Below are 26,436 nucleotides of genomic sequence, written 5' to 3'. Positions count from 1 at the left end.
ACTACCTATAAAATCAAATAATAATTTCTAAACATATACTGCCATCTTCTGGGGGAAATACAAAAGTAATTTTTGTTCACCTGAAAATGTCAGAAGTGTTAACTGGTTCAGACAACTACATGAATACTCAACAAAAACACTAGACTTCTATAGTTCGCAGCCAACCATGAGCACACATTTGAAAATAAGTCATTTGGGATTACCTCAAAGAAAGCAGTACAGTATGGTGACTAACAACCTAATCCTTACATATCTATCTAATTTAATTTGGTGACTTAGTCAAAGACTGTCATATGTGCTATTTAAAAAAGAAACAATTCTCTATTCAAAGATGTCAGGATGACAATTCTTTGGTTGTACTTCATTTGAAAATTTAAAACAATTTATTATAGTCTTTTTGTCTTTCTTATTCTCAGATTGAAGGAAATCATGGCACCATTTTCAGCAGTTGTGTTTGGAAGGGAAAGCAAATGGTTGACAAAAAATGGATAGTCTTTCATCAGATAATGGTTAAGGTTTAAGGATAATGAAGTTTAATAAAGGATAGCAGGGGTAACAGTGCTGTCAGGCCTGAAGCCATTTTGAGCTGAAAATTTTGGGACCATCTTCAGGGCTGCCACAGCAAGGCCGGTTGGAGCTGTAGGAATCTAAGTGGGGGAGATAGAGATAGCTGGGGATGTGTAGACAAAACAACATTATTTCCTATGAATGCTCTCTCTACCAGATGCTGGAGAGGTGTGGACCAAAGCCAGCTAGGATGGTGGCTGCGACCTGGTTGGACCATGTGATGGAGGTGTACCCTGGGAGGGGGAAGAACTTTGGGGGTTGATTTGGGTGGAGAAAACCTCGGGTCCTTCAGAGTCAGGTTTCCCCACATGTGCCAATATGACATGCCTAATAAATCTATACTCTAAGGAATATGCCTGCCTTGGAGTTTCAGTTCCATTGGGTGTGTCAACTGGAACCCTGACAAGTGCAGTGAATTGTGAGTGAAGTGACAGATCAGTCTAATTAAATAAACAAGGAAATATCTGGATACTACACTGCACAAAGGCTGCTTATTTACTTCTTTATTTTATTTACTTATTATTTCCCTTCAAAGCCTGTTACTCTATGTTCAGTATTCTACTGTGTTATCTCTAGGATGAAATATAGTTAAATTGTAGTAAAAATGTCCAAACAGATACATGCACCTTTTATGCAAAAAGGTGCATATGCAAAGCTATGCCCCTTTTTATTTTGCCCCTTTCTTTGGGGGGAAGAAAGGACATTCATCTCCCCTTTTTTCATGTGTAATCCCCTGGTTTAATTTCATGATGAACAGAATACATAAAGATATGAACAATTCAATGTTATAATTAGTTGTTCCAAAGAGAATTGTTTCTACCTGAATGGCATGTTTCATGATATCCTTCCATGTTTTGTCCACAGTGGTGAATCGCCTACCTTCTTCAGGCATCTGAGCCATAATGTCTGGAGAACTAAAAATTGGCTCCAAATATAGCCAGGTAGCCTGAACTTTCAGCCACTCATCCAAGATTTCCTGAACCAACAAAAGTTTTGACTCCCAGTCTCTATAGAACAGGACAAAATGAACTGAGCATTAGATTGTAGGACATTTCTGGAAGTTTGGACAGAAAATAAGCCTCAGTGCTCCTAAGCAGATATGGTCATATGGTTTCCAGAGAAGAAAATCAATCCTATTCTTTCTTGATATAAAGGGAATGGCCTTGAAGGAGAGGAGGAAGATCTGTGGCCAAAGCAAGTCAGATAAAAGAAACTTGGGTCCAAAGCAGAAATATAACCTGAGAAATCAATAATAAAGGAAGGGAGGAGGGAGGCACATCTGTCTTGCAAGATTCTGTTACTATAGCTTTATAATAAAAGTTGTGCAGGCCTACATACTGGTAATTTTGGTTTCCTAGTCTGATCTCATTTGAAGGGGTTCGCTCATTCTCAGAAAAGAAGATCCTTTCATACAGCCAATTCTATGCATATAAGTATAAATTTATAATTTCTACCTCCCCAGTCTATTACAGAGCACAGAGACTCTCAACCAAACAAATTGAATAATAACATAGTAAGATGCCTGCTCTCATTCTCCACTAGGCATCAAGATTAGCAAAGGTCCATTTTAAAAGGAGAATTTTAGACTTTTAGAAAGTCATAAACAAGGGGATCCAGCATATTTCCATAATAGCATGTTTCATATATTTGCATTATTACCAAAAAGACTTGCCTTTTGGCCATACCCACAAGAGCAGCACCCTAAGCAGACTTACTATCAATATGCTACTGGAACGGCAGAATTGTTTTAGCAAACTGAGCAACGTACAATGCAGTCAGCCATGTGTAGATTTCTACATTAGGGAAATGAAACAGCCACTTCATTAAAAAAAGGCCACTCTTTTGAAGAAACCACATTTTGGACAGAGAGGATTGCTGGTTTGAAGGAGCAGTCAAAGAGGGCATCTATGTCAAAACTGAATAGTCCTTTCTCAACGGGGGAGGGGGAGGGGGGAGATACAGCATCATCTATTTCCAGTCTACAACACAGCCGTTTCAACAGTTCCAAGAAGGCTCCACACAACTCAGGTGACCCTGATGACACAGATAATCTCCAGATGGCCTTAACAACTTGCTAAAAGAATGAAAATGACCAGCTGTCTGCAAGGAGTATAAATCCTTCCATTCCTCACCATCCAGCAAGAGCTGAAAAAGCTTCTTGGATGAGAAGTGAAACATTTTCAAAGAAAAACCAGAAAATCCAATTGCCTCTTGAAAAAGCACCTTTGGGACAACTCTCAGTCTCCTGTTCTTTAGGCCAACTGCTTAACCACTGTGCCAAACTGACTCCCTATTTCCTAAGACCCCTATAAAAATTTCTTCTTCTCAACAATCTTCTGTTAAAAAGGAAGTTTGGACATTATGTGGGGGTTATTCAGTAGATCTATAATGATAGATTGCTTTTTTAAGACAACTCATAGCAATAGCTCTTTCAAGGCCAATGTTCTATGGAGATGCAATAGTCACCTCTTTAATCCAGCCATCCATATCCATACTGTACCTGGCCATCCAAAAGAGGAAGTTTGGACATGTGTGAAAACCATAGATGGCATAGTTCATACTACAGAGGATCATGCCCACTTTCTTCTGGCCTATCAAACTGGTGGCCCATGGGCCGGATACATCACATGCAGGCCATGCCCACCCTGGCTCTGCAAAGGCAAAAACGTCATGATACGTGATGCCATGTGATGCAATCAGGTTTGACACCTGTAGGCTAAAGGAATCTCTACTGACATCACAAGTTGTAATCTCACTCATCTCATCTGATTCTAGCATTGATGAGATTACCTAGTTGGCAATGAAATATCTGCAAAAAACAATCAAGCTTAGAGAGTACCAAGGACCCCCTCATTTCAATCTAAACTACAAGTGTTCTCCTTTATTGGTACCACATAAAGGTATTAAATCCTTCAGAAAGCACACAAATGTGGAAAAATTGCCTCCTAGTACTGATGATGTTACCCAGGGGTGGGATTCAAATTTTTTAACAACCAGTTCTGTGGATGTGGCTTAGGTGGTGGGCATGGCTTGGTGGTCATGTGATTGGGTGGACATGGCTTGGTGGTCATGTTATTGGCTGGGTGTGGCCAACTCAATATCACTCACATTGGGGTACGCATCTCCTCACCTGGCCTCTCATGACTGTGGGGATGCTGCAACAGTTGTAAGTGTGAAAAATGGTCATAAGTCACTTTTTTCAGTGCCATTGTAATTTTGAATGGTCACTCCACACAAGCAAAGTACCAGCAAAGGAGGGGGGAAAAATTCCAGAGACGTTCCTGAGACAAGAAGTCTAGTCCTGTTAATGGAGAGGCAGTTTCTGTAAGCAACACCAGAATGTATCCTTCCTGCCTTCCTTACAGGATTAGGCCAGTAATTTCTTCTAACAACTGGTTCTCCAAACTGCTTAGAATGTTCACAACCGGTTCTAGCGAATAGGTGCGAACTGGTAGAATCTCATCCGATGTTACCTAGTTTGGGTAGTGAAACATTTTCAAACAAAACAACCAACCAGAGACCACCAAGGACCTCTCATTTCAACCCTGAGCTACAAATATTTTCCTTTAGTGGTATCACCTGGTTCAGTTCTGCTCAACTGTCATTTTACCTGAGCAAAAGTGAGAAACTTCTGCAAAAACGTCCGCAGAAGTCTTAGTGCAGGTGCCTTGTTGTTTCCCATACTTCATTAAAAGACTCTGACTCATAATCAAGAGGACCACTATTCAATAATCTGTGGACTCAATAAGAGTATGCTTTCACTCATATTACTACTGCAAAGGCCCAAACTTGGGCATGTATCAAATTCATCTTCTGAACCAAGAAGTCCCAGGTTCTATTTTCAAAATACATGATAGACATAAATAAAAGATACAACCAATTAGCACAAACCTCTATCACAATGCACCCTGAATACTGCCAAAGAACAATTGAATTATTTAAAAGAACACTGTGTATGAGCTGATCAATGTACACTCAGATCCCTAAAAGAGTTCTAAGAGCTAGCAAAAGCTGTAATAATTGCATTCCTGGAGAGATAAATAGCCCAGCAAAAAGAGGAGGAGCACAATAGTCTCCCGCTTTAGGCCAAGTCAAGTCACAGGCAAAAAGTAGAATGTGACAAGATTTTTTTTTTAAAAAAAACACAACCTCTCCCATCCTCTTGTTTATAACTTTTTGGAAGATCATAATCTTGACATGTTTTTCACCTGTGGAGATAACCAAAGTCGTATGAAATCAAAAAGTCTCTCCTGGCGAAATAAAATATATTTGCAGAATGTATTATTTTCCCAACTCCATGTGTACAACCTACAATTTTCTTCTGCTCTTCAGAACCCCATGAAGAAACAAACTGCAGTGAAATGAATTTTAGGGAGAAAGCGTCAGCTCTTCAAGATAGACTAGATTAGAAAACCAAAGGAGTGTAGACCAGGGGTCCCCAAACTTGGCAACTTTAAGACTTGTGGACTTCAACTCCCAGAATTCTCCAGCCAGTACAGCATAAAGTTGCCAAGTTTGAAGTAGACTAATGCTGGTGTAGAGTAATGCTAGTCTACACTAATCTGGTGTAGACTAATGCTGTTTTTATTGTAAAGTTACAGTAACAGAATCTGGCAAGTTTGAATGAACCTCTTCCCTTCCCTCTTTTATGTTTATATAAAATAGGGAGGAGCTTGTCTGAGACCGTTACATTTCTGTTCCAGACTCAATTTTCTTTTATTTGACTGTTGCGTTGATAGCAGTTCTTCCTCCTCTCCCTCAGTGCCATTCCCTTTACCCTCCACAGAAATAGGAGTGACCAAACATTTCTGCTCTTGCTTACAAGATTCCCACTCAACACATTAAATGACCCAACTTTTCTGCTTCCTCTGCTGAATGTTTGATCAATAACTGACATTTCCCAATACATCAGCCTCTCATATACAGTTTGATTCCCAGAGCAAAGCAATTTCACAAATAAATCAAGTTCAGATAGTGTATAATATCAAATCTCTTCGGAATTATTTTACAATACCTCATTTTTTTCTCATAAGGTTTGATAAAAGGAGATCCTCTCATGGTCTGAGTTTTGACTATGTGGTCATCCAGCAACATTTGAATGTCATCTACAGCTGATAAAATATAAGTCCCTGTTTCTCTGTAAGGAAGGAGAATAAATTCCATGCCATCCCATTCTGAAATCATTTTCACCATGGCCTTCTCAAGGGAATGTTCTTTGCTGGCTGTTTCACTAATGGTTTCAAATTTTTCTAAATATTGCTCGAGATGCATATCAATATACAAAGAGACTGTTGAATCTTCAGAAGGTTTCAGAGAGTATCCGACTATATTTGACATGGCCTCCCAATGACGATCTTGCAAACCAGGGTTGCAGATTACTTGAATCAATGGAATGTGTTCCTTAAATTCTTCCACCTTTGTCTTGATCCTTGTTGTTAGAAATAAAGCATTTGGAGAGTCGTGGAAGGTTCTTTCTAACTTATACAGTGCACGCCAAGTGTTTCCCGTATCTTGCTCAACTTGATCTGGATTCACTTTAGTGAATATTCCATCCATCCAGTTCCTATATTTGGTATTAAACTCTACTGTCATTTCATAAAGCTGAAGGTATGGTTTCAGAGTATCTTGAATTTTTTTACGCTGAGGATACTGAGATGTCAGCCATCCGTAGGCCTCCTCTTCTGCATTAAACTGATCCACCTACAGAAATCACAAGGATTTTTATTAAGAAATAAACACACCATTGCTTTACTACAAATTTTAACCAGACAAAAGATGCCTTATAATTTTAGATCCAATTTTTCTGATTATCTTTGTAATCCTTAAAGGCAGAAGTACTAAAGTGACATCAGTGTAACAGTCAATTTTTTGGTGATAAGACTGAAGAATGTTACAGGAAGAAGAAACAGAATCTGAGAATATATACTAAAGGCCTTATTAATGAGTATATTTAACAGATGAACAAAGCTGGAAGGGATCTTGTAGGTCTTCTAGTCCAACTCCCCATCCAAGCAGGAGACCCAACACCATTTCTGACAAATGGCAGTCCAGTCTCTTCTTGAAAGCTTCCAGTGATGAAGCTCCCACAACTTCTGAAGGCAAGTTATTCCAGTGGTTGATTGTTCTCATTGTCAGAAATTTTCTCCTAATTTCTAGGTTGAATCTCTTGATCAGTTTCCATCCATTATTCCTTGTCTGGCCTTCGGGTGCTTTGGAAAATAGCTTGACTCCCTCCCCTTTATGGCAGCCCCTCAAATATTGGAGCATTGCTATCATGTCTTCCCTGGTCCTTCTCTTCTCTAAACTAGCCATGCCCAGTTCCTGCAACTGTTCATTGTATGTTTTAGCCTCCAGTCTCCTAATCACCTTGGTTGCTCTTCTCTGCACTTTTTCTAGAATCTCAAAAACTTTTTATAGTGTGGTGACCAAAACTGGATGCAGTATTATAGGTGTGATCTTACTAAGACGTTACAGAGTGGTATTAGTACCTCCCTTGATCTTGATTGTATCCCTCTGTTAAGTGTATCACACAGCAAAACTGCAAAGGATTAAAAGCATCGGGGAAAGCAATTCAATAGTAATGTTGAACAAATGATAAATGATTGCTTCACCACACTCTTCTGAGTTCATTCTGCTGTATGCCAAACTGTAACTTTCACAGATCACAGTGCTAGATAGACAGTTGTAATCAAGAGGTTATATATCTTAAGGTGCACAGGACACTACTGTGGATTAAGATAATGAGAATGCTTGGCAACAGAACCATCAACTCTAGAATCATGCTGAACTTCCATAACCAGGGTAGACCTTTTTCCATTAAAGATAACTACAAATTTTTGTGGAACTATTGTGGTTAATTTTAAGGTACTTCCAATATACTGCAAAACCCTTAAACATTCATTTAACTTTAATAAGGTTAAAGAATAATTACATAAAATGTTTTAATTGGGGTAGACAGGTTTCATCTCAACACACAGAGAAATAAAATCATGATAAGCCAATTATTCACTGGAAAGTCACAGGCTTGGGATACAGAACAGCAGAGGTTCAAAAACCAACATCACTATAAAAAAAAAGTTTGGGACAAACCCCAGCGAGCATTTGACAGCATAGACAGAATTAAGATAGCTGGACCAAGATGCTCAGTATAAAGCTACTTTTTTATGTCTGCATAGTTAATAATAATTTCAAATGTAAACAAAGCATATACAAAGTATACATTCAATCAAATCACTGGTTAAATATTCTCTAAGATCTTCAAATATCCATCTTCTGAAATCCATTTAATGAATCTGTGTTGTTCACTATGGTAACAATGTGTTCTCTCACTAAATTAAGACAAAACAATTGTAATGAAAACAGAAGGCCTTACCTTATCAGCAGCTGCATCTAACTTGGTATTCAGGGCTTGGGCTTTTTTCAAATATCTATTGACCTCTTGAATGTCACCATAAGAATAAAATTCTTCAACTTGCTTAGCATAACTCTCCAGTTCCTCCACAAATCTTTCACAGCGCATCTAAAAAAACCAAATATCCAAATACATCAATATAAACACAGATAAACTGAGGCAAACTGTTTGGTAGTACAATGGTGCATAATGTTGCAACTTTGCCACTATTTACCATTTTCACTATTGTAATCATCCATTTGACTGAAAAGTAATCGGTTTAAATCTTCTCCATGGCACCAATTGATAACACAGTTTTTAAAGGATTAGGATTAAATTCTAATAGGTAATACTAAAAAACCATGCATTGCTAAGCCTCAGGCTATAATTACAGGCAAAATGCTTTTCCTAACGTCCCTATTTGCATGTCAGATGTGAATACTAAATAAGCACTTCAGTGCAGATAAGGAATAACATCTGGATATACATTTTCATGTACAACAACATTACAGAGCTTGCCTAAATATATAAATCTGTTTTGCTAGATCAAAGCAAATACATTTTATTTCAGATATTTTGATATGCTTATGCCATATATCTATCTATTCAACATAGTAAACTCTTCATTATCACTTGTCCGGAGCCGTTAATAGCTAGCCACTATTTTTAGAGTGAGAGCTGCTGTATGCAAATTTGATTATCTCAGCAAACTATTAAAAGTAAAAAAAGAACACTAACTTTAAGTCCTTCTTGAAACTGTTCAGTTTTCTCTTTAATGATCTTTCTATGTTCTTCGAAAATCTCCCCCATCCGTCCATACCACTGAAAGACACTATTGTTTAGTCGGATATCAACTGGTGAAAAGTTTGCACATTCTATCAGGAAGGCCAGGGAATTTTTGACATCAACTAATTTTTGTTCCATTTCCAGCATGTCAACTTGTTCCACTTTCTCTATATATGCCTGTTTGGGAAAAAACATTAAACAACTGGAGTTATTTCTGAACACAGAGCAGGGTTTGCATACTAAAATTTATTAAAATTAAATCACACAAGTTCAATCTCCTTTGTATCAGATTCAGAGGTGGTATTCAGCAGGTTCTGACCAGTTCTGGAGAACCGGTGGCGGAAATTTTGAGTGGTTCAGAGACCTGGCAAATACCACCTCTGTCTGGAGATTTTACAGTATCCTTCCACTGCCATGCCCACCAAGCCACGCCCACAGAACCAGTAGTAAAAACAATTGAATCCCACCACTGATCAGATTGATATTTTATTTAGAGATAGCATTCATGAGCCTACCAGAGTACTCACTGAATGGACTATGTCACAAGCCTATAGTTCTCAACTGATACACTACCATTTTAATATCCAATAAACTGGCTCCTTCCTATTCCATTTATTCCATGTGAGTGGCAGCACTTCAGTCTTCACTAAGCTAAACATTTAAGCAGGCCTGAAACTGGATAACATTGAATGGGTAGCCCCAAGATAGATTGGGAAATTAAAAAATAACACCTTGCCAAACCCCTTCCCTGATGGCAGAAAATTATTTGGAGATTTCTACAAAGTCACCAGAAAGTGAGCATTATGGACTAAGACTTCACCTTATCTCTTTTAATGTACGTTTTTTACATTTTAGCACAAAAGTAAACTTACTTGTTAATTGTATTAATTGTTTAATACAAAAATAAACCTACTTGTTAAATGTGTTAATTGTTTAATACATTTGTAAAACCATTTATAGTCCCCAAGGAGCTTGCTAGCTACAAAATTGCCTAGTATCTCACCCTAATCTTCAAAACAGCTATCATTACATACTTCTAAAACCTCCATTACCAATTTATAAAATATTGGATTATCTCCATGGTGTATCTTGTTCAATGAAATAGTTTTGTTTCACTGAATATTAATACGCAGACCACTTTTCAGAAGCCAGAAGTCTGTAACATTTGATGGCAAAAGGCTGTGTTTAACTTTTTTTTTTTACATAGGAGGACCAAATGAATGGGATGGTAATATCAAATAGATGGTACCATATCCCATTCTAATGTAAGATCATTTTTCCCTAGGTGACTGGTTTGGAAGCTGTATTGCTTTGTGGTTTGTTATATCTAATTTAGTTTCTGATACCCTTTTGTGTCATTCTCTACATTGTATTTGGTAGGATACCATGAAATCATTTTTAGCTACAATGGCCATACAGCTCTCCATGACTTCATACATCCTGGGCCTTTGGGCTGCTTCTCCTTGCTTTAAACATTTTGCACTGCACTTGAAATAACTTGAAAGATCCTTGCTTTGTTGTGTAAAATTAGATTTTAACATAGCAGCAAAACATCCAGGCTTATTTCAGTGAAGATCAAGGAAGGCGACTTGCTCTTAATGAGTTGTTTTGTTTCCAAAGATGCTTCTGCATACTACATAAGATTTTGCTTAGAATTTAGAGAAACATTGCTTTCTATTCTCAAAAGAGTAAATCTATTCCCATTTACCAAGGAATACATACCTTAAATTCCATTAACTCATGTGTATTTGATGGGGTAGAAAGGGCTCTTTCTGCTATCCTCTCAAACTCATCACACAGCCTGAAATGGGAAAAGTAAACATGTCATGCACTCACATCTCACATCTCACATGCATATGCAACAAACATAAATAATACAAACTGTTAGGAATTGATAGTCATCTAACAGTTGGGTTGGAAATATATAAACCATGATAGACATTTACTACTGTCTCTTTAAGGGAATGCTAAAATTGTAATTGGGTATGGTTCCTCAAACGGCCATAAGATGGAGCCAGAAAGGAGAAGGCGGAGCCACGTCGCTGCGATACAGCTGCAATCTCGGGGCTCCGAGATCGCAGCTGATATCTTCACCCCTGGTCGGTCCTAATGGACCTAAACCGTCCCGTAGAGACGGTGATAGTAAGGGGTGCGTTCTGCTGATCCCAGGGACATCGCAAAGTCCCTGGTTGATCCAGAAGAAGCCCTTTTACCATCGGCAGAGAGGCAGCCATTAAGCTGCTGAAGCTGTGACAGCTCCAGAAGGAAGAGACAGAAAGAGAAAGTGCATTGGCTGGTGAGAATTTTCTTTTTTTTTTATTCGGGACTTAAGGACACTCTAAAATGAGAAGAATCCTGTAAGACTTTGGACAAAAACTGATAAAACTGACTTAGCGGCGATTTTTTAAAGAGAATGTCAAACTGAGGCTTGGCTTTTTACTTTTACTTTTGTTTTCACTGAACTTCTATTGCGATCTAGTAACTGTAACTAGACTGGTTTTTTCTCTTATATTTATCTAATTTTTTTTCTTTTTTTTCTCCCTTTTGACTGTTAATAGTTTTTTTTTAGAACAGAGGCTCCCTTTAGTAATTTTTTTTTCCTTAAATATATATATATATACATGTATATTTCCTTTTTTTATTAGGCTTTTTCTGGGAAAGAAGGGGGAGTGGATTAAAGAAACTTTGTAACACTGCCAACTAGAGGCTTGAAAATACTTTATTGGAAGTTGAGAGGACTGTGAAAAAATCCTTTCTCAAGGACACTGGAACTTGATAAGACAGAGGGAAGAACACTGGAGAATGTTTTAACAGGTGTTCTTTGGAACTTCTATTATTAATTGAGTACTTGAAGCTTGGCTTTGGAATTTGTGGAGAAGCCATAATAAGAGCCTTGGATAACTAAATAAGATGCAGTGTGCTTTCTTTTTTACCTTCTTTTAGCTGTTCCATCCCTCCTCTTCAATCCCACAGTATCTTGTAATATTTGTATATCTATTTTTTTTTCTTGTTTGACTTTATTTTTATTTTTCCTCTTAAAGGGAAAGCCTCAGAATACTTTTCTTTTTTCTTATTGGGATTTTTGCCTTTTCTATTTTCATCTTTTATTTACTTCTATGGTTATTTTTTTTATTTTTTGAGACCTCATAATTGGATTAAGGTGTGAAGAACCTGAAGAATTCTTTTTCTTCTTCTTTTTTATCATTGCTTTTTAATATTATTGGGTTTTACTCTCTTTTTCTTTTTTTATTATTCTTAATTTTTATTTTTGAATTATAATTGACTATCCCACAATAGGATTAAGGTTTAGAAGAACCTGAAGAATTTCCTCCTTTTTCTTTTTAATCTTCTTTTTCTCCTTCTCTTTTTAATTCTGGACTCTTTATTTTTTATTGGCTTTTTTAATGTTTTTCTTCTTCCCAATTGGATTATAATTGGCTATCTTATTAATTGGATTAAAGGAGCTTAAAGATCCTGAGTTATTCAAATGAGTAAGAAAACTTTACCTTCTGGCAGTTCAACTTCTGCTCCTGCTTCTCCATCAACTGGAGGACGACTATCAATAATGGCGAAGCAAGATAAAGTACAAATGGACCTAGCGACGATTATACAAGGAATACAAGAACTCAAAATGAGTATTGATCAAAGAACAGAGAGCATTGAACAAAGAATTGCAAAGACTGACGAAAAAATTGAAAATTTTCAACAAATCATGGCGAAACATGAGAAGAGACTCCAAAAAATTGAAGAGAAAGACAAACAAAGAGATGAGACAATTGGAAATATTGTTAGCAAATTAACAACGGTTGAACAAGATAAAACTGGGATGTTGAAGTGGGAGATGGATAGGTCAGAATTTTATCTCAGATTTCAAAATATAGAGGAAGAAAAAGGACAAGATTTGGCAGCTGTAATGATAGAAATTTTGGCTGGAGCTTTGGGGATAACAGAGGAAAAGATGATGGATGGAGTAGATGAGATATACCGTGTCTTCACGTGATATGCAATGAGGAATAAGCTACCAAGAGAGGTCCATGTCAGATTTACTAAAAAGACTATTAAAACACAAATACTACAAGTGGCAAGAGATAAGGCGTTGAAATATAAAGACAAAGAGATTGTGGTTCTAAAACAAGTGCCCAGAAGAGTGAGTTAGATGAGAAGAGAATATCGATTCTTGACCAAAAAGTTATTGGAAAAAGAGGTGAATTATAGATGGTTGATCCCAGAAGGATTAATGTTCATATGGCAAGAACAGAGACACAGAATCGACTCAATTGAGAAAGCAGAAACATTCTACAATGAATTTTTTGGAAGAAGAGAAATAGAGACAGAAAAAGAGATTATCTCAACTGAACCCCAAGAGGATCAAATGGGAATGGGAAAAGAAGAAGGTACGGCAGGTGGACAAATGGAGACCAAAGAACAACGTGAAGTAAGATCCACAAGAGCTGTCAGACATAAATACAAAATATAATCATGGAGGAAAAAAAAATGACTTCCATGAATATAAATGGATTGAACTCAGCTACTAAAACAAGAAAATCTTTCCATAAATTAGAGAAGTTAAAATTTGATATAATTTGTTTACAAGAAGAACATATTAAAAAACAACATCAACGATTATTGGTACGACCAAAATTGGGGAAAATTTTTACTTCCTTGACTAACTGTAAGAAAAGAGGAGTGGTCTTGTACATTAAAGAAACTATTGCAGCAAAATTGATTTATACTGATGAAGACGGAAGAGTATTAATGGTTGAAATAGTGGATAATAATACAAAAACACTCCTGGTTGCAATTTATGCTCCGAATGATAAGCAAGAAGAATTTTATAAAAAGTTACATATGAAAACAATTGGACTGGACTATATCAATATAGTTATGATGGGAGATTTCAATGGAATTGTAGATAATAAACTGGACTATACAGCGACAGCATCAAAACAAAACAGAAAGACTCTCCCTAAATCCTTTTTTAAAATGATAGATGAATTAAATCTAAAAGATATATGGAGAGAAAGAAATGGTAAAACTCAACAATATACTTTTTATTCAAATAGACATTTATCATGGTCCAGAATAGATATGATTTGGACTTCATCAGAATTAATATCTAATATTCAAGAAATAAATATTGAAACAAGTATATGGGCAGACCATAATCCAATGACAATTAAATGGAAAGGACAAAAAAGAAGATCTAGATGGACATTAAACAATACTATTTTAAAGGAAAAAGATTTTACACAATGGATGGGCAAAGAATTGGCTTTCTTTTTTAGTGAAAATAAAAAAGAAGATACTTCAATGCAGAATGTTTGGGATACAATGAAGGCATATGCGAGAGGATTAATAATGGACTATACAAAGAAAAAGAATATTAGGAAGAGGCAAACTATTAAAGCTTTAGAAGATGATTATAAAAAACTGGAAAAAGAATTGCAGAATATGCCACAGAAAAAAGATATTAAATTCAAAATGGATATAATTAAACACAAGATGGGTCAGGCAGAGAAAGAAGAACTGGCACAAAAAATTAGAAGTGTTAAACAGAACTATTTTGAAGATGCAAACAAGCCAGGTAGATGGCTAGCATACTAATTGAGAAAGGAGAAAGAATCTAGGAAAATATTACAGCTAATAGATGATCAAGGTCAAATGTGTTATGGTAATAAGGAGAAAAAGGTAATTATTTGAGACTTTTATGGACAATTATATAAACAGGAGGATTTTGATGAGGAAAGAATTAAACTTTATTTACAAAATGCTAACCTACCTAAGATATCTGAAGAGACTGAAAAAATGTTAGAAAGCACTATAACACTGATGGAACTAACTGAAGCATTCAACAGGCAGAATAATGGAAAAGCACCAGGTCCAGATGGGCTCCCGGCAGAATTTTATAAAACACTACAAGAATCGTTGAGCACTCCACTGCTAGAAGTCATGAATGAAGTTATGTTAAATAAGAAAATACCTAAAACATGGTCAGAAGCTTATATTACACTTATTCCAAAAGAAGGGGCTGATCCATTACAAATTAAGAACTATAGACCTATTTCTTTACTGAATGCAGACTATAAAATTTTTGCTTCAATCTTGGCAGAAAGGCTTAAAAGATACTTAAATAACTTTATTCATCCTGATCAGAATAGATTCCTGCCAAAGAGACAAATTAGAGATAATATGAGGGTAATTCTGGACACTTGGGAATATTATGAGGCGCATCCTGAAAAACAAATGGCTTTGATATTTTTAGATGCCCAAAAGGCATTTGATAATGTGAACTGGAGATTCATGTTTTTGTTATTGGAACAGATGGGCTTTGCTAGAAAATTTATTCAAGCAATAGAAGCCATATATGATAAGCAAACGGCAAAAGTAATGATAGAGGGAGAATTTACAGACTCTATTAATATAAGAAAAGGCACAAGACAAGGATGCCCATTATCACCTTTGTTATTTGTATTGGAAGTGCTGAATAGAAATATTAGAGAGGATCCAAATATAAAAGGAATGAAAGTTAAGAAGGAGGAATTTAAACTGCAAGCCTTTGCGGATGATTTGGTTTTTATTCTTGAAGATCCTCTAGAAACAGCTTTAAAACTATTGGAAAAGATTGAGATGTATGGTGAGATGGCGGGTTTGAAAATAAATAAAGATAAAACAAAGATTTTGACAAAGAATACGCTACTAAAACAAAGAGATGAATTGGCAGACTTATTGAAAATTCAAGTTACGAATAAGGTTAAATATTTGGGGATACATTTGACGTCAAGATGTACCACATTGAAAGAGAATAACTATATTAAACTTAAACAACAGATAGCATTTGATTTGAAGAAATGGGAAAACTTACAATTGTCATTGATAGATAGAATTTCAACAATCAAGATGAATATTTTACCCAGAATTTTATATTTGTTTCAAACTATACCAATTAGGCTTGGTAAAGACTACTTTGAAGAATTAAATAAAATTGTGTTGAAGTTTATATGGCAAGGTAAGAAAGCGAGAATAAAATTAAAACTTCTACAAGATGCTAGAATTAGAGGGGGATTTGGCCTTCCGAACTGGGAGTTGTACTACCAAGCTGCAAATTTAATGTGGGTTAAAGAATGGATAACATTAAGAAAGACTAGATTGTTGACATTAGAAGGACATGATTTATTACTGGGATGGCATGCTTTTCTGTGGTATAAGGGAACTAAATCGCAGGGCTATTTTAGAAGGCACTATATAAGGGAGTCTTTATGGTTGAATTGGGAGAAAATTAAGAGAAAATGTTATTTGAAAATCCCAGTCTGGTTATCAACTATTGAAGCTTTTTCTTATCCTATAATATATGAGAAGGAACAAACAGTTAGATACGGGGAAATATTGGATGAAAAGAGTGAACTTAAAACAATGCAAAAACTAGAAGAACAAGGCATAAAGATGAATTGGTTCTCATATGCGCAAATACATTCAAGGTATCTTATAGATTCTAAAATGGAGGGATTTTATGATAAATTGACTGATTTAGATAGGATTTTGACAGGTACTGATGAAAAAGTGATTAAAAAATTATACAGTTATTTGTTGGAAATTATATTAGAGGAGGAACAAGTTAAAGAAACGATGGTTGTTTGGGGGAAGAATTTTGGACATGGGATTGATTTGGAGAAATGGGAAAAATTGTGGTCTCAAAATTATAAAATGACAATGTCAACAGCATATAAAGAAAACTTGTATAAGATGTTTTACAGGTGGCATTTTCCCCCAACAAGAATAGCAAGAATGTTCAAGAACAAATCTGAAAAGTGCTGGAAATGTCATCAGATACCTGGCTCATACTACCATATGTGGTGGACTTGTGAGGATGCTAGAAAATATTGGACTAAAATTCGCATATGGTTGGAAAAAATGATAAAGACACATATAGACTTGAAACCAGAGATTTTTTTATTGGGAATCTTACCTGATACATATAATAAAAATTTGAAGTATTTGACTGTAAATGTATTAACAGCAGCTAGGATTTGTATTTGCTAAAAACTGGAAGAGTGAGAAAATTCCATCAGAGGAAGAAATTATCAAGAAAATATTGGATTGTGCTGAAATGAGTAAATTGACATTTGAAATTAGAGAACAAGAAGATAAACAATTTTATGAAGTTTGGGATCTTTTTTATCAATGGTTAGATAATAAAACACAATAATAGAATATTTAGATTTAGGATATAATTTTTTTTGATATTATTTTTATAAAACTTTATTAAGATAGATTTGGTATGATCTTATGATTCGTTGCAAAATAAATTGTAAATTATAGTTATCTCGTTAAAGAATGAATTAATAAAATTATAGTTAAATGATTTCTCAGTAATGATACTAGGTTATACAATTGTTGATTGATAATATGAGTTATTATGTAATATAATTATATTAGCGTTTAGGAAATAGATGCACAGAAAAAAAGTGGTAAACCAACTGATACACTGTTTGTAAATTTATGAAGAAGGATGATGTTTTTATGTTTTATGTTGTATGTTTAATGTGGTTTTGTTTGTTGTTAAAATAAAAAACTTTAAACAAAAAGATGGAGCCAGAAACATGGGTTGTTAGTTCTGTTCTGTTGTTGTTAGTTGTTAGTTGCTAGATGTTCTGATGGTCAATGTTTTTGGTTCTTGCATTTTTCCCTATTGACTGTTGCTGATCATCATTCTTCTTGGATTGCTATGAGTCTGTTTACTGAACTGTTTATGATACTGGACTTTGTTATTTGGATTATCCCTGGACTGAATACTGACTGCTTTAACCGTGTATGACTTGGACTGCTTGTTGGACTTTGCTTAACGGTTTACTGGAAGTAAAACCTATATTTTACTATTCAGTGTATCTGTGTGCTGGTCGTGTGTTATTCAACATCACTCTCACTATGTCTCCCTGTGTGTACTCATTCTCCTAACGGGGAATTACCTCAACACTAACCTAAATACCTGCAGGATTATAGCACCTTGAGATTGAAAGCCTGTTACTATTGGTAAGCAGATACCAGTGTATTATTGGTTAATGTTTTGGGACTACAAGTCAGGTGTTGGGGAAAGTCAGGTACAAATTCTCCCTTTGCCACAGAAACTCATTGAGAGATTTGGGGCAGTGACTCTTGTTCAGACCAATCTGAACAACAGAGTTGTGCTTGTGAAGAAAAAAAATGAGAGGAGGGAGTGCAAAATACTGTACATCATCCTGAATTTTTAAGTAATCAAATAAAGAGACAGAAAGAACCAGTCTATGCTGCCCACTTCCTAGCATCTATTATTGATGTAAAAATGCAGGCGATAGCCTTATGGAAAACTGCAAAGAAAGAGAATGGAGCTGCCTCTATGAAAAGTAAAATAAGGACACTTAAAATAAGATGTTAGCCTATTGCTAACCTGAGCAAATGTAAACAGATCAGAAATTACACAAAGGCTTGAAGAGAGTTCATTCCCTTCATGCCCACACAACAGGTTCTAGCAATTATAACTGTGCTATTTGAATGAAATACATAATGATATAATACATAATAAGATATAGACACCATCATTCTAGTGGTAGAAATAGAACATGTTTAGAAGCAATGTTGCAAGCTTGTAATCGTTTCCCATGTACATGAATATCTGGACACCGTTCTGCACCCACAATCCAACTCTTTCACAACAGATAGGAAATCATTCAAGAAACTGGAATATATATTCCCATCTGCAGGGATCAATTCTTGAGAACAATTTGCTGCCTGCAACCACAGCTGGGCCAGAGTTACAATTATTTGCATCCTTCCAAATAAGACATTTACCTTGTATTAAGATCTTGATGATCTTTGAACATTTTGCCAATTATTTTGGAACAAATTGAATCAGCTCGTTTTGCCAGTGATCTGATCAGCTCATCACAATGTAACTCAAACATTCCTAGGCGAATACACTAAAACACAAGCATTGATGAGAAAAGAATTGCCAGAAAAAATCAAAAATATAGTCTTTAAATATCACAAGAATCCCAAGAGATATCAACTTTCTGTTCTGTTTTGTTCCTGGTGCCAGGTCATCGGCAGCAGTGTATTATTAAAAACAGATGGCTGACTTCCCATTCACAGCAGTTGTGAGAGACTCTAATCACAAAAGAGATAAGAGCTATGAGGAGTTTTTCAGTTGAATCTGTTATAATGAACTGAAAGAGATGGAGGACTTTGATAATAGCCCAATACTTTGAATAAAAAGATTAAAACTCAGATCATGGATTATAAAGTGTGAAGTAGAAATGGTTCTTATTTGCTAGTCGATCATTTTTCTTCCAATGGGCATTACTGCTAAGGAGATTGCCCAGGCCCTGATCTCAGACTGCATGGAACACTCTGAAGGAAACCTTTATATTTGTTTTATTTTGACCATGATAAATATTTCAGCAGTTATAAGCTATAAGAAAGTTGCACACAATTTGCTTTCAAAGCTTTTTTAAAAAAAATAACTACCAATCACTGTTCATTTACTTCATTGGTACAATTAGGATGGGGAAAGTACAATGCAGGGAACATCTCAAACTCTTTTCATTCCCAGACTTTGGACATTCCTAAGCTATCCAAAGTACACCGATTAAGATTTTAAAATTTAACACTGAAAACCAAACTAAAATGATTCCTTTCAGACTGAGAGTTCAGAGATAGCTTAAAAAAGAGAAGGGACCCACCCACCCACCCCACCCCCGAGAGCAAAGGCATGGCTCCAGAACATATGACATAAAGCTGACAGGAAGGGAATATGAAGGGAAACATCTCTTCACCACTTACATGGTTATACTATAGAATTCACTTCAAAGGGTGCAGTGATGGTAGCCAAATATTGAAAGGGGTGGATGGCAGAGCAAACTACACTATATTTAGACTAATTGTTACCTTGAAAGCCTGTCAGGAACATCTAACCCAATGTCAGATTTGTTCTGGCCAGTTTTCTTCCATTAATTGGGGAGAAACAAATGGGGGATGAAAAGTTTCTCTACAAATTCTTGAGAGAACACTGTACTTCCCTTGCTTCACATTATGATATCTCCTTGGGTCTCTGCTCTTTGCTCTTTTTTTATGCTGTCAGCAGGATGGGGAACCACACTGAGGAAACCACGATACACGATACAGTGGATTTTTGAACTATGGGGGAGCCCTTGAGAAGCACAAGTTGTCCTTGCTGAAGGCTGGAAGACTTGTTCTTTCAAGGTGCTGTCCTGTTGTGGTTGGAAGGGAAGAACGTGCTTCCCATTTGTCATCTTTCTCTCGCCTTAGGCATGAAAGCAGCCTGGGTGGTTTTGGGCCTCTCTCAATCCACCAATTTCACTTGTTGTTATGGGGAAGATAGGAAGAGGAAGGAGTATAAGGTAAGTTTGTTGTCTTGAATTATTTATAAAAATTAATAAGGTGGAAATTTTGAAAATTCTAAAAAAATTCTAAAAAAGACATGTGTGCCTCATGGCCCTCCATACAATTGTAATTTTTATATTAAATAAAGTGGGGAAATCTGTTCCATCTCATGAATATAATGTTGGAAGAAATTCTGACTGACTGTTATATGAGCTTTCAGCTCTCTAGTAAGGCTCTCATTTATTTTATTAATTTTATATCTTGGGTCTTTAGTCATGGAATACCCTTCTCTTAGAAGGGTTTGTTTCCTTGTCTAATGAAAAAAACAGTTCTACCAAACTGATTCTTTCCCCATCTATAGTTCTACACAGGGCTTTGTCATTGTGGAGTTAACATATCCACAAAGCTGGAAAAAAATGAATAATTAGCCTGCCAACCAATAGTTACAACACAATATCCAATATTCATCCCCTGGCATAGAAGCCGATAAGCACATCTTAGACAGAACATTTATAATACCCCAAGCAAACTTCACTTCTCGCTGATGAGGACATGTATTCCATGCTATTGATTTAAATGTCAGTGATTAGTGACTGCACATAAGATCTGGCACAAAGGACACTGGTTAGAGAGCATACTTTATCAAACATACAGGGATAAATACATTGGCTAGGCTCATACACAAGACAAAAACATAATGTGGTTTCTTCATTTTTCGTTTAATAATACATGACCCTATTATAAGATAGAATAGAATAGAATAGAATAGAATAGAATAGAATAGAATAGAATAGAATAGAATAAAATAGAATAGAATAGAATAGAATACAATACTTTATTGGCCAAGTGTGATTGGACACCCAAGGAATTTTTCTTGGTGCAAATGCTCTCAGTGTACATAAAAGAAAAGATACATTCGTCAAGAGTCAAGAATCATAAGGTACAACACTTAATAATAGTCATAGGGTACAATAAGCAATCAAATCATACTAGGAAACAGTCAATATAGATCATAAGGATACAAGCGACAAAGTTACAGTCATACAGTCACAGGTGGGAGGGGATGGGCGATAAGGAGTAATGAGAAGATTAGTAGTAATAGTAGTGCAGACTTTGTAAATAGTTGGATCATAAGATCAATGTGGTTTTTTTTAACCAGTCCCAATGAAAAAAAATCTTAAGTAAGCATTATGTCTAAAAATAGTTCCAGTGGATTGTCAGTGATAAGGCTTTAAAGGTGATGGGTAAAATAGATCATGAAATTATTATACCTGTTGTACTACATATAGTATCAAATGACATGAAATAAAAAGGTATTTGCCATTCAGTGAATACACTACCTTTCTGGAGTGGTACTGAATGTCATCACGAATGCTTTGATACCTGGCGACTTCGGCTGTTATTTCTTCAAATGTGTGCTCCTCTGAGAGGAACTGATCAATATCCCGCTCTGCTTGTTTGGTTATCAAATCATGGTATTTATCGTACAATTTGAGATGTTCAGTTGGTGCCTCACTCTCCTTGGCAATCTCATTCCTAATTTTCTGCTTATGTGCATCCAGAATTTCATCAAGGATGATAGGCTTCAAATTCATCGATTTGGCTTTACTTTCAGGCTTTCAAAATAATAGAATTTTTTTATACAGTACTAATAAAATTAATCAGTAAATATTTAATGATGTTAGATTAGCCATGCAATCCCACACTGAACATCATGCAGCTGAGCAACTTTCCCCAACTTGGTCTTCTTTAGATGTGTTGGATTACAACTCTAGTCATCCCTGCCTACCTATCCCAGCTGATAAAGAATCATGAGAATCTTATTCATCACTTTTACAGGGCAAAAGGTTGGGGAAACCTGGACTACAGGATTCAAATAGAAACTCCAATATGCTTGCAGAGAATTCAGCCAGCCAAGTCCTTGACTGGCAACTAAGTATGGCATTAATGAAAAGAGCCAGTCATTTACAAATCTATCTGAGAAGGATTGATGCTTCCTTCACAGTACCTTATATCTATTCTATTCACAGCAATGTCCCCCAGTGTTGGCAACCTTTTTTTTTTTTTGTATCAGTCGAAATTTATTTTTGGTACATGTTATTTCCCTGTCATTAGCAATCTTGGAACAAGGGGGGAAAGGCCACTCCTGCATGGTTTATCATCCTATCTACCTTGCTATAAAACCACAGGAAATATTTTAATTCAACCCTTAAGTGAAGTATGCTAATGTTATTGTGCAAATATTCATAGTTCAAATTTATGCTTGGTTTATTATTGAGTCTTAATTTTAAAAGTAACGTGGATGTTTAATTTGTTTTTAATTATTTTTCTTAGCTGCTTGGAAGAAATAAAAAAGATACATGTGAAATATACGTAAATAGATATACAACATGAGGGGATCCAGTATATGCCAATGTTTCTTGACATTGGCAACTTTAAGATGGACTTCAACTCTCAGAAGTCCCGAGCTGGCCAACTAAACACTGATATATCTACATATAAGTAGTCCCTAACTTATCACCATTCTTTTAACTACCAAATTCTGAGAGTCTTGGAAAAAGTGACTTATGATTTGTACTCGCAGTTACAATTATCATATCACCCCCCACAGTCGCATGATCATAAATTAGACAATTGGCAACTGGCTCGCATTTACAATGGTTGCAGTGTCCTGTGGTCGCATGATCATAATTTGTGACCTTCTTTACCTACTTCCAGCAAAAAAAGCACATTGGGAAAGTTGGATTCACATAACCACCAAGTGATTCACTTAACAATCGCCCTAAAATTGTCATAAAATCAGGTCCAATTTGACTTACAACTCCAATAACTTAGAACAGAAATTCCACTCTCAACTGTGGTCATAAATAAAGGATTCCCTGTACACAGAATTCACAAGAAGGACTTTGGGGAACTGACAGCTCCTCAGAACATACATATTTTTCAATCACCCCCATCCCCATAAATAATATAATTAGAATATTCCTTACCCACTTTGAATAAAGCTTGGTCTCCACTCTTGGAAACATATTAACAGCTTTTACCATGATTGCAAAAATATTCATAAATATGGCTTCATAGTCATTAAACTCAGGTTCAAATATAATATTTTCATCCTCAAGAATCAGCCGCATTATAAATCCAGGATGTTCAAAGGCATAGATAGATTTCTGCTCAGAGAGAATTAAATCCATTACATGGCTTGTACAGGAGAATACTTACAAATGAAACAACTCAGAACAAAACAAAATTTAAGAATGTGAGTGAGGGGGACAGTTGTTTTGGCTATGATCACACAATGCTGACTAGCCACATAGTCCAAAAAGTGACACAGAAAGGAAATGTCTGCATAATGCACCAGTATAAGCATATCAGGCTCTTAAAATATCAGAGATTGATTGAATAAATGACTGATTGATTGAGAACATGAATCCTACTTGGGCTACACCATTAAGTATTTTTCTGAAAAATCAACCCAAGTCCAATCTCAGAAGAATATGTATAGAAGATATACATATTTTTTTCTAAACAAAAGCTTGCTTTTTAAAAAAGCATTATTTTTTACAAGGGTCACCTGGAACAATGTGGAAAGGTCAGTAAGCTTGTCAGAAAAACCCTCACCTTAGGTTGCACAATTAAATCCGTGAAGTCCTCCATTGAATTTAAAGCTAGGCTTTGCAGTTGTTGGGTCATTAAGGCTGCAGCACAGTTGAAGAAAGCCTCTAATTGGGCACTGCTGGCATTGGTAGGCACCTGCTTTCGTTTATTGCCTTGGTAATAGATATTTTGCACTTCTGGGAACCACCTAAAAGGAAGAGGGAGGATGTTTTTGCAATTTGCAGAAATGTTATCTTTCACCAAAATGTTATATAGTTTAATAACATGTAAAAGCAAAGTTTCCCAGGCATTTTAATCCACCTCTCGTGCTTCTTCAGCATTTCTTTTGTAGTAATAAATAGGGTTGGCCATCATGATATTACAATGCACATATAAAAGGACAAACTCATAATTATACTGCCACTACCAGATCTCTTTCCTGTTTTGATCAAGTCTTTACCCCATGGACTTGGAAATACAGAGTACTTCTAGAGAAATTAGGAGTTAAAATGGCTAGTTAGTCCTTCCTTAACAACCATAATTGGGAGCATCAACTCTGTCACTAAGTGCCAAGCTCTTGAAGCCAAACTTCACATGACTGTGATGGGCTTATGACTTCACTTCCCCTTTGGTCATTAAGCAAAACATCATGGGGTCACAGCTTACCATTTTATTCCGCCTTCTTTATTAAATCTGTTTATCAGAAGTCAGTTGCAAAGCACACAAATAATGATCATGGGATGCTACATTAAATGAGGCACTCGGTAAGTTATATAGGCACTCGGTAAGTGCCTATATAAACATGATTGCAGCTGTCAGATGTTTGCATCATACTAAGGAGAAGGAAGAGAAGGTGTGTAACTCTCCACAAGTCCCTGATCTGAAGTATTGGCATCCCTTACTACCAATTATGCCAGCAAGGAAGGTCTGCTGGGAATTAGTTTCAACAACCTCTGAAGGATTTTATAGGTTATTGCTAGATACTTGACAGCCACAATCTGGGAAGAAATTTAAAATGAAGACTGCAGTTCAACTGGAGATGCTTGAGCTGGTGCAGCCTCCAAAAGTTGCCCTCAAATATGTTAGTGTGACAGAAGAGAGAAATTAAGCCCTTCATTTTTTCCTCCAAAAGTCAGCAACACAGCTACCCTTCAAAGTCACACGTGAGCTGGATTTTTTTTCCTTCACTCCACAACTGGCTTGTAACAGCAAAACTGCATCCACGACAGGCCTCAGAATACATAGGCCACAACTACCCACTTGCGTCATTTCTTGTTCATTCTCACAATCACCAGGACAAATCAAAACCACAATTTGACTCTTGAAATGGATTGAAAGGGTTAGTATGCAGTGCACTTATATTTCTGGATTTTCCCTACAGCCCAAACCCTGCAGGTAAAAGTAGTTTAGCACAGGGGTCGCCAACCTTTTGGACCTCAGTGACTACCAAACTCATACTTTTAAATCCCGAGAATCACTAATATGAATTTTTAAAATAATATATTTAATATAAAATTTTAGTTTTTATATTAAATATAAATTTAATATTAAAATTAACATATATCTATCTATAAATATAAAAATGGTTATTTAATTTTGACAAAAAATGTATAACAAGAAAAGCAGAGCGCCCCCCTCCCCCCCCCAAAAAAAATCTGGTCTCCTATCATTTCTTATCTCCCACAAGTCAGAGGAAATCTCTCCCTCTTTTGCCAGGTGTGGCTGCCTGGAGTTGGGGGAGGAAAGGAGGGCCGGGCTGCTTCCATCACTCCCCCCACCGGCACCTTCCAAAGAGACAGAAGTACAGATTTGGGGGGGGGGGGCTGAGCTGAGATGCCTCAGGGCAACTGCCGCTGGGAGAAGCAGAGGCAGAAAGGGGGCTTTGCTCTCCTTGGGGAGGGATGTCTCTTGACCGCCCCCCCCAGGGGCTTCTCAGCAGGCAGCTGCCTGCAAAAGGACCACCGCTCTCAGTAATTAATTGGGGGGAGGGGAGGGGAAAAAAGTGGGGGGCTCCTTTCAGATCCTGAGCGAGGATTAAGAGAGCTCAGATCTGTAGCTGAGGAAAAGCTCCAAGAGGGTGATGCGGAGGCTCTTCCAGCCTCACCTGGAGGCAGGCAAGGAAAGGGGAGAGGCTGAAACCTTCACCCCCCCCAAGTGGGAAGTTGTTTTCCTCCATCAGCCGTCCATCCACTGCTTCTGCTGCTCCTCGCCTCTCCTGCCCCGGGAGGGGAGCCAAGCACCGTTTCCTCTCTGCCCAACGGCTGCACCCTCGGCGGGAGAGAAACCCACCCCGGAGCCTGGCGGTGGCCAATCCGCTCCTCCCAAGCATCACTTCCCCACCTCCTACCTTGCAGAGCCTGGGGTGGGGGAGAGAGGCTCCCCTCCAGCCAAGCTGTCGAGCGCTCCTCAAGAGAGACGAGAGACGCAGCCGGAGTCACTCTCATCTCTCAAGAGCCCGGCTGAAGTTTCTCATGCCACTTCAGCAAGAGAGACAACAGTTTGCAGGGTGGCAATTTGACTCCAGCTGCTTCTCTATGCGCTACAGATGCGGCAGGACATTCCAGCCACCATGGCTGGTTCCATATTCCAGAGCTGTAGTCATCCCGGTGGAGGAGCTGCTTCTGGATAACCAAAGAGCCAGTCCTGTGATTACTAAAACTCTGGAATATGAGACTAACTTTCCCACCGTCAGCAAGCCACCCCGGGGCAGATTTCCCTCCCCC

The 26,436-nt window shown here is 36.9% G+C and overlaps 1 protein-coding gene across 1 annotated transcript in view; it reads right to left on the bottom strand.

The window, feature by feature from the left end:
• DNAH7 (dynein axonemal heavy chain 7) overlaps window positions 1-26,436 on the bottom strand; it is a 176,862-nt gene that overhangs the window by 118,894 nt on the left and 31,532 nt on the right. Inside the window, exons 10-18 of the mRNA XM_087919773.1 lie at window positions 23,738-23,921; window positions 23,107-23,286; window positions 21,457-21,732; window positions 18,566-18,693; window positions 10,466-10,544; window positions 8,696-8,920; window positions 7,940-8,086; window positions 5,582-6,267; window positions 1,388-1,574 (exon numbers count right to left, since the gene is read on the bottom strand). Coding sequence (XP_087775899.1) covers window positions 1,388-1,574; window positions 5,582-6,267; window positions 7,940-8,086; window positions 8,696-8,920; window positions 10,466-10,544; window positions 18,566-18,693; window positions 21,457-21,732; window positions 23,107-23,286; window positions 23,738-23,921 — 2,092 coding nt within the window. The remainder of the gene's footprint in view (window positions 1-1,387; window positions 1,575-5,581; window positions 6,268-7,939; window positions 8,087-8,695; window positions 8,921-10,465; window positions 10,545-18,565; window positions 18,694-21,456; window positions 21,733-23,106; window positions 23,287-23,737; window positions 23,922-26,436) is intronic.

The sequence above is a fragment of the Pseudonaja textilis genome, chromosome 1 (genome assembly GCF_049901715.1).
Source record: "Pseudonaja textilis isolate UNSWEBS1 chromosome 1, rPseTex1.2, whole genome shotgun sequence".
NCBI classification, from domain to species: Eukaryota; Metazoa; Chordata; class Lepidosauria; order Squamata; family Elapidae; genus Pseudonaja; species Pseudonaja textilis.
This window is presented reverse-complemented; position numbering and strand designations above follow the sequence as displayed.